This window comes from Macaca fascicularis, chromosome 11, assembly GCF_037993035.2.
Source record: "Macaca fascicularis isolate 582-1 chromosome 11, T2T-MFA8v1.1".
NCBI lineage: Eukaryota > Metazoa > Chordata > Mammalia > Primates > Cercopithecidae > Macaca > Macaca fascicularis.
The window spans coordinates 21,482,984-21,499,142 of record NC_088385.1 but is presented as its reverse complement, the minus strand read 5'-3'; the positions used below and the strand labels follow the sequence as shown (position 1 = coordinate 21,499,142).

At 36.0% G+C, this 16,159-nt stretch overlaps 1 protein-coding gene across 1 annotated transcript in view; it reads left to right on the top strand.

The window, feature by feature from the left end:
* The window catches only part of PLCZ1 (phospholipase C zeta 1), a 52,135-nt gene extending 37,332 nt beyond the window's left edge, over nt 1–14,803 (top strand). Inside the window, exons 8-12 of the mRNA XM_045364798.2 lie at nt 3,221–3,337; nt 4,411–4,580; nt 9,764–9,893; nt 13,703–13,852; nt 14,659–14,803. Of these exons, the coding sequence (XP_045220733.2) occupies nt 3,221–3,337; nt 4,411–4,580; nt 9,764–9,893; nt 13,703–13,852; nt 14,659–14,744 (653 nt within the window). The 3' untranslated portion in view covers nt 14,745–14,803. The remainder of the gene's footprint in view (nt 1–3,220; nt 3,338–4,410; nt 4,581–9,763; nt 9,894–13,702; nt 13,853–14,658) is intronic.
* The last annotated feature ends 1,356 nt before the right edge of the window (nt 14,804–16,159 follow it).

Below are 16,159 nucleotides of genomic sequence, written 5' to 3'. Positions count from 1 at the left end.
TGTATAGGAGAGCAGTGGCAGGGCTGCAGAGGGAGGGCTGCAGAGGGAGGCAGAGGGAGGCTTGAACTTTGTCCTGGAAGCGAAGGTGAGCAGGAGAAAACTGAACTCTCAGGAGCGGCATGATCCACTGTATTTCTAAACGATACCTCTGATAGCAGCCAAAGGGTGAGACTGCAGGTAGGAAGGTGGTAACAAAGATTTATGGCAGTGAGAGCGGAGACAGGATGAACTTTGTGGATTTAATAGGCATTGAAGAGGGTAGGGTTAATCAGACTTGGAGGCTCTATGTCTATGGTGAAAGAGGAAGAAATGGCGCCCAGGCTGGACTACCAGATGGCTGTGCAGAGTGTGCACGCCCCACTGCACACCTTCAGAGGTGCCATCTGTCTCTGCATCTTCTTTTCACTGCCCCTAATTCTAAAACTGAGGTGGTTTGGCAGTGCCCAAAGTAAAACGGGGCCTGAGAAAGAGAATGGGAAGAAGCCTCATTATGTGAGGAATGTCCCAAACTTAAAAGGGAATGAGCAACTAACTTAACAGCCAGGTGACTCTGCTAATTCTCAAAAAATGGCAATTGTTTTTAGTAGTAGGGGTATGGGAGAAGTAGGGACAATAATGGATACAAAACTATAGCTGGATAGAATAAATAAGACATAGTATTTGATAGTGCAACAGGTGACCACAGTCAACAAAAGTTTATAGTACATTTAAAAATAACTAAAAGAGTATAATTGGATTGTTTGTTACACAAAGGATAAATGCTTGCGGTGTTGGATATACCACTTACCCTGATGTGTTACTAGACATTGTATGTCTGTATCAAAATATCTCATGTACTGCATAAATATATTTATCTATGTACCCCCAAAAATTAAAAGTTAAAAAAATGCAATCTACCATCTTGTGTAGAAATACCACAGAAGGAAAATAAGCACCCACAATTGACTTGAGAAAAGTTGCTGGCTAGTTGGGATTGCAGATTCTGATAGATTTAATGATTAACCTTATTGGGCTGGTCATAGATATCCAAAGATTTTGAAGTATACTTTAGTTAATGTTCTCTAACTATCTATTAGAGAGATACTGGATTTTTTAAAGGCTCTTTTCCTTTTTTAACCTGTGTGTTGTAACCAAAAATTAATTCAGTAGGTCTGGACTACAGTTAAATAATAGAATAGAATAGGATAGAGTAGTCTAGAGTAGAATGGAATGGGATGGAATGGAATGGAATGGAGTAGAATAGAATAGAATAGAAGTGTATTGCAAGCAGTAATAATAAATATGGTTTTATGAAGCAATTGTGCATGGTGCATGTGTGTTGGATTGTAAAATATATTTCTTACTGTAAGGTATGGTTAAGAGTTTGAATGACATGCTTTACTGGTCTCTGTTCCTTTAAATTATTGAACTTTTGTTGTTGTTCATGAGGACAGGACCTGTGGGCACAGCATAAATAAATTATAATTTTATTACTCTCATCAGATTAAATACTTGCAAACATTTTGGAAAGGAATTGGATAGTTCTGAGTAGAGTCAAAGTATAGCATTACCATTTCTTTGAACGGGTATAGGGCATTTTTCTTGTTTAATAGTAAATAATCAATGTTAATAGTAAATAATGATGTCAGCAAAGGTTTAACTTCAAGGATGTCAATTATTATTATAAACAATAAAAATTAAAAATAATGTAGATGAATATTATTGAAATGAAATGATGTTCACATTATTTTACTAAATAAAAATAGCGGTTTGTGAAAGGGAACAAACATTATCATTCAACTAAAAATTACACACATACAAAAGAATGGGAAGATATATATCAAGGAGTTATCAGTGGTTATCAATTGGATGATGACATATGGTTTTATTTGTTCTTTGATGTCCTCCTATTTTACAGTAAACATGAACTGCATTTGTAATAACAAACATGTTTAATTTCTAAAGGATAATCTCAGAAATAGCAAAATCATTTTATGTTATGAGACCTTAGTCATCATTCACATTTATTACTTCGTAAATGAGAAACATTAAGACTTAGAAGAGTATGTGTTTTGCCTAAGGACAGACATCTGTTAGGACTAGATAAAGGAGCATGAAACTTGGACACCTATGCTGCATTTATACACACATGGTTTCAAAATAAACTTTCTCTCAAGGAATGTATAACTTTTGAAAATAAATATTGATAAAATTAACTGTAATTTTTAATTTGACAGTGCTTCCTAAATAATAGTATTTAGGGTGAGGGGATAGGTGATTCTATTCTAGTTGGATTAGCAAATGAAGTGAGCCATAAGCAAAAGGCTTTCTCCCATCACGAGTCACTATATCAGCAGGAATGGTTGCAGAAACAGGATCTGTTTAATTAAAAAAGAAAAACTTTGGAGAAGCATGAAATCTGTGTTCAAAAATTTGAAGAAGGTGCCAAATGGTAAAGGGTTTAAGTTAGTTTGAATCTGAAGTGACTTAAATATATAGACAAGAAGAAACACAAAGAATATGTACAGAAACTGTGTATAGATTCTGTACAGACTATGTGTGTATGTTTGTTCTTGTTTGTGTGTATACTTCAAGTACATAGAGATTATCCCAGTAAGAACGACATTTGAAATAATTAAAAGCATTGAGAGTTTTTCAATGGAGAGATGTAAACACAGATTGAATAAACTTTGGGGGAAGATGCTGGAGTGAAGGGATTGGAAGTTGAACTGGACAACTTTGGGGTGCCTTTAAATCCTGAGAACCTGTGAAATGTTCAGTAGGATTAATTTAGCTGGAATCATATAGCTTTGTGTGACTTTGATGTGATTCTGTCCTACTGTGAAAATCAAAGTGGAAAAATAATGAGGGAAAATGCTGCTTTTGTTTTGAAAAATGAATGGATTATATTTTGGAGTTTTATGTATTCTTACAACAAAGTGAAATAATTTGGATATAAAAATTATATAAATTAGTCAATTTTTTCCTTGAATGATCAGTGTATATAAATTTTATGATAAAATTGTCACTAACATCTAAATAATAGTGAATTATACTGTAAACATAAAGGCATGGATTTATTTTGATATTCATGAATTGCAAATTTTTGCCAAGACAATACATACCAAAATTGTTGAAACTATTATAGAATTATATGATATATATATACATATATATAAGAAATAGTGGCTTATTTAATTTATTTGAATTCTTTCACAATGGTTTAATAATTCTTTTTCAGCCCATGAGTTTATTTTTCACACCAGGAAGTTCATTACCAGAATATATCCCAAAGCAACAAGAGCAGACTCTTCTAATTTTAATCCCCAAGAATTTTGGAATATAGGTTGTCAAATGGGTATGTTATATAGGATATTGAGTTGTTTGCAAAAGTAACATAAAATGAATTCATTTTATGAATGTATGAAAAACTTGTGAAAAAGGCTTTCTGTAAAATATTTTTTGGCCTGGGGGTTTTGGGGTCAGGCACTAATGGTGTCATGTGTTTTAAGAGTTGAAGTCATTCCTATCTGGGTTGAAGCGGGGTAAATCTCGGTGATTGTTCGGGGGAATGGTGGTTAAATTCATGAGGAATTAATATGAGGCATGTGAAGTGGAGGAAGGGAACAAGGAAACCCAAATGGACATTGAAGATCAAATTCCTTTGCTTGAGATATGCTCAAGGCCTCTTCAAATCAAGTGACCTCTATCATTTATACTTTACATGAGCTTCTACATTCACAGATTTGAAAAGTGAATAAGATTGCATAACCTGGTTATTTGCCCTCACCAGACCCTTATTCCAAACTGCACAGCTAGTACAGCACTGCACTAACCCATCAGAAAGTACCAGGTGTTACCCTTCTTCTACCGGATTGTGGCAAGGCCTGTAGGTGTGAGGAGAAGTGGGGATATTGGGGCTGGGTGGAGGGCAGAGTGTGGTACTCTCTACGGTGGCTATTTACCAGCCTATATCGAGGTGCTTCCATATTTTAACGACAATTATTGCTTTGCCTGTTTCTCACTTTCTCCTCAAGTGACAACAGCATCTCATGGACTTGAAAATGTGTGACATAGTTGGTGTCTTTACCTCTTGCATTTAATGCACTGATACTCTTTATTCTGATATTTCTTAAGTGTTACCTGACATGAACATTGTTATTCTATAATCTATACTGGATACCATTTTGATTTCTTTACTCAAAGCTGTGTAGTAATTTACTTACAGATTAAACTTTGGAACTTATCAATATACCTTAATATAGACATGGCAGGAGAAAGAGTTTTAAAAATCATGAATTATTAGGCTAATGATGCTTGCTCATAGAACATTTAGGGATATAGAATCCATGATTAGATTTCAGTAAATGGTTTGTGTTCCTTTATTTGTATTCTCTATTACCTGACAATGTCAAAACTTCTTTCTTATAGTGGCTTTAAATTTCCAGACCCCTGGTCTGCCTATGGATCTGCAAAATGGGAAATTTTTGGATAATGGTGGTTCTGGATATATTTTGAAACCACATTTCTTAAGAGAGAGTGAATCATACTTTAACCCAAGTGACATAAAAGACAGTATGCCAATTACACTTACAATAAGGGTAAGATTAATAACTTTTATATTTTTTGGTTATCATATAAACTAGATAGTGTACATTAGTATTTTGAATTCCACTGATTTGCTTTAATTTCTTTTATATTTCTGTTAATCTTTTTAGGTACTATATGTGGGTAGTATTTCAGTATCCTTCTATATCTGAAAAATGTCTTCCTGTTGCAATTTTACATGAATGATTATCTGCCTGTGAATAGACATATTGAGGCTAAAACCTTCCCCTCTCCAAGTTCTACTTAGATGATTTCATTGTATTTAGGCATTTAATATTGCGAGATACAGGTCTCAGTTCAGCCCACTAATTACCTTGTGGCATGTTACTTTTTCTTGCCTTTGATGAATTTTACCTGGAAATTTTAGGAGCCCTTGTCTTTTCCTCAGTCTCCACGATTAGGCTTTTGTAGGTCAGGATTTCCCCCCCACCCCATATGCCTGTTAATATCATTTGATTACTTAAAAAGAAAAATTACCCATATGTCTTTCTCCAGTATCTGTCTTCTGTGTCTATTAATTTGTGTCAACTTTAACATACTCCCTTTTCCTCTGCATGTTGGGAGAGCTTTTAACATTTTTTCTTTATGTTGATGACTCAAAGTCTGCATTTGATTTTGTTCTTTACTGATTTTAATGTAGAAATGATTTTTTTTATCCTGCATTATTAGTCCTCCTGCCCCGTTGTGGTTGACTTCATATTGCTTCCTTTTTATTTCTGTCTGTATCCCACCTAGCACCCTTCCTCCAGACTCTTGTCTTATTATTTTATCTTTTATTTTATTACATCCTGTAAAACCTTACGGAGCATAAAAGCTGTTGTCTAAGATTTGTTTCCATTAGTAAAGACTTTTCAAAACGTCTTTCTTATTCCTCTCCAACCTAAGTGCTATGTTTATTTTCTTTTTAAAATGTCACCAAATCTTTTGAAAAACCTCTAGTTGCTTTTTCTCTCCACTTACTTATGAGCAATTCTGTTTTAGGCTATAACTGTACTTGTTGTTTGCAAATCAATAGAGTGGGTACGGTTTCATTGGTCCCTCTTTCCATTTAACTAGTTACTCCCAGAACTGTATAAATCATCTCAGATCCTACAGTAATTTTGTAAGTACTTGTGTTTCTGTCCCTGGCCAGCACGTCATTACTTAGTGAAGCTCTGCCAGCTGCTGGGCGCTCCCCTGCTCCCCATTACCTGGCTGTTAGAGTGCAGGAAATGCTGGGGCCTCCAGAATGTGCTTCTCCTGCGACTCTTCTTCCTAGCTCAGCTCCTTTTTCCACCATCGTAATACCACAGGATTTGGGAAACTATGCTCCACATTTACTTCAGGCCCTAGCCACTTTATCTCAGCTGAGAATGGGAGGATTGAGAGCTTTTTCCAGAAATTAATGTGGAAAGTATAGCAAAGATGAACAGGACTAGAAAGATCCTGACCATTGCAGGAAACAGTGCCTGTGAAGTATGTAGCTGACTTTTGCATTGTCTGTTAAGGAGTTTGTGACTCTGATGTAGAAGCATTTAGTGGATACGCAGCAATCGCCTACAACACTGGATTGTTAATACTACTTCAAGGTCTGGCAAAGTATTAACCACTGACTTCACTTTACAATGCTATTATAATGTTGGCATCCTTTTTGTAGTGATCTGGTAAAAAGAAATGGCAGATCAGCCACTTTGAGGATCCCTTCCATTTGTACACACATCGCTTTTCTGTGCTCTGGGACTGGACTCTCCTTTTACCCCCTACCTTCCAAGTGATTGCCATTTTCATATGTGGCTTCCTCTTTCTCTGCTTTCCCTAAAGACATTTATGTTAATTGAAGTCTTTCCTTAAACCTTGTCTCAAACTATTCTCCTTGGGTTCTGTTACATAAACATTCACAGTTTCACCACCAACAGTGCTCAAGTCTTTAATTGGACCTCATTTTGGGAATCTAAAGGCATATGTTAGCTCACTGAGCATCCTTACCTCCTTAATCACCATTCTGTCAAACTTAAAATATTAAAAGCTTGAACATCCCTTCCTAATCAAATCTACTTCTACTCTTATTTAAATGTCAACAAATGGCCCCATTCTTCCCCTCTGCTCAGACAAGAAAATAGGGAGTCATTCTCATCTTCCACATCTCCTTCATGTCCCGCATCCAGACCAACTTTAAATTCTCCTGATTCTATTCCTAAATGTTTTCCCTCTCCATTCTCTTGATCTGACCTACTTTGGTGCTGTCCTGTATCAGGAATTTACTACCTGTCATCAGGTCTATTTCTTTGGCTTCCTGATGGTTTCAGGTAGCCGGTCTCAGTCCTCCATATCTATTCTCCACAAGTTGACCAGAGAGATTTTGCTACAGTGCTAATGTTATCATGCATGCATAATATTTATTTGTGTCTCTTGACTACTTTCTTGGTTAGGCCTTGGCCTACTTGCATAGTCCTATCTCTCACCACTTCTAGCCTTTCACCCTGTTCTACAACCATGTGGAACTAGGATCCTTCTCGAACCATGACTCACCTCCACGAATTGCGTATGCTCTTTCTGTAACTAGAGCATTCTTTCAGCCTTACCTGCCTATTGCATTTTGACTCACTTTTCAAGACTTAGGAATCATGTCCTTTTGAAAGCATTTTCCTAGGCTAGGTTAGCTGTGCTTCTTTTCATAGCTTTGCTGTTTTCCGTTAAACTCTCTGCAGGCATATATTACTTGTCTTCTCCATTTGTCTGAGGATTCCTTAAGGATTAGAGATATGGGCATGGCGTGGTGGCTCACGTCTGTAATCCCAGCATTTTGGGAGGCTGAGGTGGGTGGATCACCTGAGTCAGGAGCTCAAGACCAGCCTGGCTAACATGGTGAAACCCCGTTTCTACTCAAAATAAAAAAATTAGCTGGGTGTGGTGATGCGCCACTATAATCCCAGCTACTCAGGAGGCTGAGGCAGGAGAATTGCTTGAGCCCAGGAGGCGGAGGTTGCAGTGAGCCAAGGTCACACCATTGCACTCCAGCTTGGGTAGCAAGAGCCAAAGTTCGTCTCAAAACAACCACCACCACCACTAAAACCAAAAAGAGATGTGTTTTGTTCCATTCTTATTTGTGCCTGATACAAAGTATATTTTCAATATATCTAGGTTCATTGAACAAATACATTATTTTTCCTGTTAAGAATAGTAAAGAGAACATAGGTGCTCTTTTATTGAGAAAGTGAAGGCGGAAGGCAGCTAGTGTGCACAGATGCTCACAAATGCCATGTTTGTATTCTGAGGAGTCTCTTGTTGAGGTGTAAGTGGCATGGAGAGTTAATGATTCTCCAGGAAGCTGCTGCCATGGCCATGTGGGTCTTTCTCTGTTACCTCTATCACTCTGGGGAGTTTTGTGATTATGACTTGCTCAGATAGTAGAGGGCATGATTTGGGGATCAGAGGGGCTAGTTTTATTATAAGCTTCCTTAAGTTTTATTATAAGCTTCCAAATGTTGATGAAGGCATTTGACGTTTCTGCTTTACTCTTTGTCATCTGCAATCTGAGAGTTTTGGTTTAGGGCAGTTATTTTCAAGTTTATAAAAACTACAGGACTGCTTTCTAAATCCAAAATCTTATGGGTAAGGCCAATGGATAACAACAGAGTTGACCATTGAGGGCTTTTTGTTTGACATTCCTTCCTCCACACTGGCTCCTGTACAAACAAATCTGTAAATTTGTTTATAAATTATTTGATCAATACTCCCTAAACCAGGGGTGTCCAATCTTTTGGCTTCCCTGGGCCACGTTGGAGGAAGAGGAATTATCTTGGGCCACACATAAAATACACTAACACTAATGATAGCTGATGAGCTTTAAAAAATGCAAAAAAAAAAAAAAAAACAATGTTTTAAGAAAGTTTACGAATTTGTGTTGGGCCACATTCAAAGCCACCATGGGCCACATGAGGCCCGCAGCTTGGACAAGCTTGCCCTAAATTCTTATTCAGTTCTCATATTCAATGATGTTTTTCAAAATTAGATAATTTTTTTTTCTTCCTGGAATGAGGTACACCGAGCTGAACCTACTCCATTTTGGGAAGCGTCTATTACCTGCAGAATGATATTTAGCAGATCTGTAGTGGTACTGGGACCAGTGTGCTATATGTTTATGGCCATTGTTCTTTCTAATTACTTTGGTGTCTAATTATGCTGATGCCCATTCCATACTGATTGCTAAACAGTTGCACAGGCATACTGGCTTCTAGCTAATGCCATAGTCTGTGGAATTAGGAAAAGTTACACATTAGTGGTTTTTCTTTTCCTTTCTTTTCTCTTCTCCTCCTTCTCTCCCTCCTTCCTTCCCTCTTTTCCTTCCTTTATTCCTTTATAAGGGAAAATTACACATTAGTCATTTTTCTTTTCCTTTCTTTTCTCTTCTCCTCCTTCTTTCCATCCTACCTTCCCTCTTTTTTTCCCTTTATTCCTTTATAATCAAACTTAATGATATATTTGTTTCTCTTTATGCAACCTTCAGAAATTGGAATTATGCCTCAATTTTTATAACTGCATTTTTAGGCTTTTATCTTCTATCTCTTAGTCTAAGTTAGTACATTTCAAATATAGTTTTCTTGTGTGCTCATTTTGTTCCTTAAATTATAACAAATTTTTGTTTCAACAATTAGCTTGGCAAATAAAAATTTAAATACAATTATTATTAATTACTTTATTAAGATTTCTTTGACACCCAGTCCCTAATATACGTATGAAATAATTGATTTTGTCAAACTCAGAAAATGCTATCATGGGAAGTTAAATGGTACATTTTTAAAAAAGTAATATTTATATAGCTTTTAATTTTTCCAGCATATATATATATATATATGAATTCAAAAACAGTACATGTTATCAGAGTAACTCAACCTGAATTCCCTAAAATGTGATCATAGCAAATGATTTTAAAACAAAAATATGTTAATAAATTGAAAATTGTGGACATCGTGGATTTCACTATAATTTTGTACATATTCTTGGTGTTTACTGATAACTGAGGATAAAAGACTTACATTTTAAAATTTGTATTATATTCATTATATTCCACTTTCAATCTTTGTGGGAACTGACTTAGAGTCCTTCAACTTTTTGTAATACATAATTAAATTTTGAAATAAATGGTGATGCAACTTAATATCTTGCTAAATTCTTATATTCATATATATTTGTGCAGCTCATCAGTGGTATCCAGTTGCCTCTTACTCATTCATCATCTAACAAAGGTGATACATTAGTAATTATAGAAGTTTTTGGTGTTCCAAATGATCAAATGAAGCAGCAGACTCGTGTAATTAAAAAAAATGGTGAGCTTCTAATATACCGTATTGAACTTCCATTAGCCTTCTTGTTGGAAAGCTTACAAATTATATGTTGATAGAGTTTTGATACATATCTATTATTCATAAGACAAGGGTTTTCCATTATGTCCAAAATTAGCAAAATGTTATATGCAGCAAAAGCACTTTTATAATGATTAGGTTGTTTAGCTGTATTTTCAAATTATGAATACAGAAATGTATCTGACCTGCGAAATTATTGCTTAAAAAAATTTACCTCCTTTTTGTTTTTCCTCATGTTACTGAATTAAGAAGGCATTTTGACAGCCTCAGATCTACTTAGCTTCTAGCCTTTGTGTTAAATCAAAAATTTGTGATTTTTGACACCGCATATTATATATTTTTATAATAAATTACTTGAATTATTTTAGATTAAAAGTCTATGGCTTCTGAATCAGGCTAAGGATGCCATAGAAACCTACTGATAGAATATTTGGATAATTCAGTCATTTTTGCCACAAGGGAAGTGAAGAATGAAAGGAAAGAACTTTGGTAAGATTTTCATCATTCTGGCATGCTATGACATCTTACACAGTATAGTACTGGCATTGCCATTTCTTCTCTGAGGTTGAAATGACTAAGGAAATTAGAAAAGAATGGGTTCCTAGGATTGACCCCTGGTCAGGGTCACCTTGAAGGAGACATTGGAACTGATTCTTGAGTCTGGAATCTTCTTCAAGGGATATTCTCAAAGCAAAGTGGACTTCATTCCAGAGTCTAGAAATATGCTTCCGGCCAAATGGTACTGACAGAGGAGCAGGCACAGTTTTCTTTTTCTTTTTCTTCTTGGATAATAATTTCTAACAATGCCCATAGTCTGCCTCCTTGGCACTCCCCTGAATACTTTCAGTGTGGCTTCTAGAGTGAAAGTCATGGAAAAAGATTTGGGAAGATTTTATTGCCTTATCCTATGTTATCAATGGGAAGGGATATTGATGATGACTTCCTGCCTCATTTGACACCCTTTAGAGTTGAAGGCACATTGCTATGGCTGTGTCCAGAGATAGTAACTGCTGATGTCATGTAACTTATAATAATCTATCTCTTGTTCCCTCCATCCTCTACTTGAATCTTCATCACAAAATGCTTAGAAACTTAATTTATTCAATGCACCCCTTATAATACTATGATTCTAGAATTTGTATTACATCCTTGGATTTTATGGGAATATCCTTGGAGAAATTCAATTTGGTTCATCAAACATTACTAAGCCTCTGCTATGCTAAAAGCCTTGTGCTAAGTAGTAAAAGACTTAAAATCTGTTTATTAAACGAATTCTTATATATGGACCAATTAACTATTCTATAGATAGTTTATAGTTCAGTGTGAAAGATGAGCTGTAAGTAAAATAATTATGATTTAGAGTAATTAGTGCTTCAAGGAGAGTACAAAGATTTGTACTGGAAGGGGGCACTTTTGGAGATGGTTCTTGGAGAATGAGTAGAATTTTTTAGAATTTGGGGAAAAGGACATTTAAGGCAGAAGCCATAATATAAGTCCTAAAATATGAAGAAAATACAATTTAAACATACCAGACAGAACACAAGAGTCCTAAAATATGAAGAAAACACAATTTAAACATGCTAGAGAGAAGCCAAGAAACTCACAATAGGTGGAATGTAGGGTGCTTAAGAAAGATTAGTGAGAGAAAAAATGAGAAAGTTATTTAGGAATGGTCATGGAAAATCTCAAAAGCCTTGCTAAGGTGTCAGGAACTTTCTTTTTTCTAGAAAATGGATAAAATTCAGACTTTTAAATAGGGCTATGACAGAGTTGAGTGTTAGGTTTTTTCCCACAGATTTGAGAAGAAGTATATGAGAGGGCAATGAGAAATACAAAGTAGAGTCAGGATAAAATTTCAGTGGTTAGAGGATATAAAAGTCATGGTGCAAAGGAGGCTATGGCAGTAGGAAAGGAATGGGTCGTGTAAGTGAGAAATACTGTGCAGAAGTCAACGTCCAGATGGCTGGACAAGAAGAATTTTAAGACGATTTAGCTAGACATGAGAGTCTGGGAGGAAAAGGATAACATTTGGATAAAACGTGGAAGTAATTCTTCAGTTTTGGTCATGTCTGGGAGAACTATTTTCATCATTATCAAATTTGGTATCCTGGTTTACTTTTTATGTTGCCAACTAAAAGTGAGGGCTTTCTCTTATAATTAATCCATATTTGTGTGTGTGTGTGTGTGTGTGTGTGTGTGTGTGTGAGACAGAGATAGATACAGGAGGAGGATGGAAGGGAGGCAGAGGCACATGTGTAATGAAGTAGGATTGGAGGAAGAAAAAATCAGTATAAACACTTCTGCGAGATGTTTTGCAGTGTCTATAAAGAATTGACTCTAAACCTGCCTCTGTACCCCTAAGAAGAGAAATTATTTCTTTTCTTAGGTCAAGGTAATGTGACCATTATTCCATCATGAGCCAATTAGTTTACTATTTCTGTGGGCATAGGCTGCACCCTGGGTTGCTATGTGGTAAATGTGCTCTTGTGACCACAGAAAACATAGATATAGTATAATTAGAAATTCATCAATGCTTCTGGAAATGTAAGTCAAAGAACAAAAGCTATTGTCATAGCAAGTGTAGCATTGCCTTTGTAAATGAAAAATAATACACATAATTCTTCTCCAAACCTTTGAGTCTTTATTAAGTAGAATTTATATTTAATTTGAATGTGAATTTCTTGATTCTGTTAAATTACGCTTTACTTTTTGGATGATTTGGGTCATACTGTGACACAAGGTGGATTTCTTGCTTGGCAAGAAATTGGTTGTTTGGGATGATTTATTTTCCTAGAGATTGAAATTCACCGACTTTGGACTTTGAAAGGAGCACTTAGTCTGAAGAAGGATCAAGAGCTGGCTTTAGTTCGTTATCTAGCTTTCAGTCTAACAACTATGTATGGAACTCTTCCCATAATAAGACTGACTGTATTAGTCCATTTTGACATTGCTCTAAAGATACTACCTGAGACTGGATAACTTACAAAGGAAAGAGATTTAATTGACTCACGGTTCCCTATGGCTGAGGAGGCCTCAGGAAACTTACAATCATGGCAGAAAGTGAAGGGGAAATAAATTTGGATCTTTTCATGTGGCAGCAGGAGATTGCTAGCAAGAGTGGGGAATACTGCCTTATGAAACCATCAGATCTCATGAGTACTCACTCTCTATCATGAGAACAGCATGGGAGAAACCACCCCCTATAAATCCAATCACTTTCCACTAGGTGTCTTCCTAAACACCTGGGGATTACAATTCAAGGTGAGATTTGGGTGAGGGCACAAAGCTTAACCATATCAAGGAGTTAGTATAGAAAAATGATGTTACTTAATTTTCTTCATTTCTCAATTTATTTGCTAAAGAATTGCCTAAGTACATCAGTCATATTCATAATGATGAAAAACTTTTGCTCTGAAGTCAGACTCCGCGTTTTTGAATTCCTGATCTGCCACTTAATGACCACATATGTGAAACTTTTAGGAAATAAGGTAATATCTTTGTGGCTCAGTTTTCCCATCCCATCAGGATAGGGTGGTTATCAGGATTAATTGAGTTGATCCATTCTTAGAACATTGCCCAGCAATAGTGAACACTCAATATTGTCTGGTTATTATTCCTCTCACACTGAGTGTGTTAAAAACCTATGTGCTCTAAACACAAGATATTATTATTGTTAAAGGATTCAAAAGAAAAAGTTTGGAGAACAAGTGTTATCTATTTTTTCCTAGATATGGTATCTATTATTCTTTGTATCTTCTTTTTTTGTATTTCAGCTTTTAGTCCAAGATGGAATGAAACATTTACATTTATTATTCATGTCCCAGAATTGGCATTGATACGTTTTGTTGTTGAAAGTCAAGGTTTAATAGCAGGAAATGAATTTCTTGGGCAATATACTTTGCCACTTCTATGCATGAACAAAGGTAATGTCCCTAAAAGTTAGATGATTGTACCAGCATTTAAATATAACTTGTGTATATCAAAGACACATTTGGACACACCAAATAGCTCTATCATAAAGTAGGATGTAAAGGAAATTTTATGTATTGACACATATTTTTTCTCTGTGGAATTATAAAAATGTATTCTCATGTGGAAGGTGGGGTGGGGGTGTGGGACTGACAGGAAGGCTAATTAGACAAACTTGGCATGTATAAGCATTTCTTTACATGCATCATAGTTCTTCTGTTTCAGTGAAGGGTAGTCATGACTACCATAAAGAAATGATGATGGGTGGCAACCAGAAGGGAGAAGCAGTGACTCATTCTTCCTGCCTGATGAGAAGAGATTGGGAGCCTGAGACTATCCTTTCCTGACCCCTTTTCAGGGCTGACTGCCTTTATGTTGCAGAGTCACCTTTCCAGGGTGATTTACACTGTGCTCCCAATTACCTCGTCTCAATATGCTTACTTTTCTAACAGCATCTGAGATGTGCCTAGGAAACAGGGTCTTCCTGAAGCAGAAGGGTGGTGGCTAATTTTGGATCATGCGGCACTTTGCGGAAGGAGAAGTATGAGTTGTGTGCTCAGTGTTGGGCAGTTAGGAAGTCAGAATAGAAAATGCAAATATTTAATTTTTGTGGAAGATTAATATACCAGATGGGAATATAACTCTATAGTCATGGTTTTTAATGTATGCTTAGTAAAGAGCTCTTGTGTCTCAGCGAGGCTGTTGGGGCCACCACTGATTAATTGGTTATTGGTCTAATTAGATATAATTCTTTTTGCAGGCTATCGTCGTGTTCCTCTGTTTTCCCGAATGGGTGAGAGCCTTGAGCCTGCTTCACTGTTTGTTTATGTTTGGTACGTCAGATAACAGCTAATGATAAATGACATATCATTAGCTATGCATCGCAATAAAACAGCCAAAATGAATGTCTATATGTTTTCTTTTTTAAACATAAATAACTACTCATAAAACTAGAAATATTGAGCCCATTCACTTAAAAATACACAAAAATAAATCAGTGGAAGAAAGAAAATAGAAACTTCAGAGGGTCCTGACCCAGCACGGTCTCCTGCTCTTCTGCTGCTGAGTTTTTTTCAACTGGCTTGTATCATTTTTAATTACTAGAACTTATAAGCTTTTGAAATACATCTAATTATAAAAGATAAATTGGCAAATATTTAGCAGTATAAAAGAAATGTGAAATCTAAGAGTGTTTTAGCTTCTAGACACTCACTACTGCATATTTTCCTGGGAAGGAATTAGATTGCCAGGCCCTCTGAGCCTTTTCATATCCTGGAGAGTAATTAGCCCCTGCATTCTTATGCTAGTTCTTAGATGCTGTGCACTGGAGTTGGTACCCTGTAATTAGACAGCCATTTTTATGAGTGTGTATAAAATTGATTTGCATGCAAACTGTATTCAGACTCCATATCTATAAAAGAGATCTACTGTGTGGACTTACATGCTTGAATCTTAAATTGATTTGAAATATTCTGAATCTGTAGTAATCTATACTGAATCTATACTTTCAAGTTGATTTCTTGGTCAAAGATGAGATTCCTGTCCAATCTCATCTGCTGGACTTCTTACCAACAGCAGAACTTTGCTTTATTAAATGTCATGTAGAAGAGTATGGAACCATGGATATTAATACTAATTCTACCACATTGTTGCGTGGTAGTGATGTGATAGCAACCAACACAAAGCTTGACAAAGGCGGGGACCTTTAATAGGTACTTTTGCAATTGAATGCTAACTAATAACTAAAATAACAAAATGACTGCTTGGGATGTATATTAACACATTATATCTTTATGATGAGAAAATATAAACCATCTAGCATGTTTTACTATTATCATGGTTTACTCTCAGCACTAAATGTTTAAATTCAAATTCCCAAGTCATAGGTAGTAAGAAATTGTGTGGTTACTACGTGCACAATCTTCCAGTTTCCACCTCAAGGGCTGTCTGGATTTAAGATCAGTGCACACCCTTCCCAGTAGGGATGCACAGCCAATTCTTAGAAAGATGCTTCTGTTTTGCCAGATAATGGATGGATCTTATTTAAATAATCAACTGTTCAGCATGACAGCAGGAGGGAGTTTCAGCCCATTGACCCAAAGCTTTACCCTTCCCTAATCTCCTAAGACCTTCTGAAGATCTGGAATTCCATGAAATTTAAAGGCTTTAATCAATTGATTTTTACAAGAGAGTTCATTAATTCTGCAGTGGAATAAACTTCTGTTTCTCATTTATACCATCAAGCTTTGAAACAAGAGAGA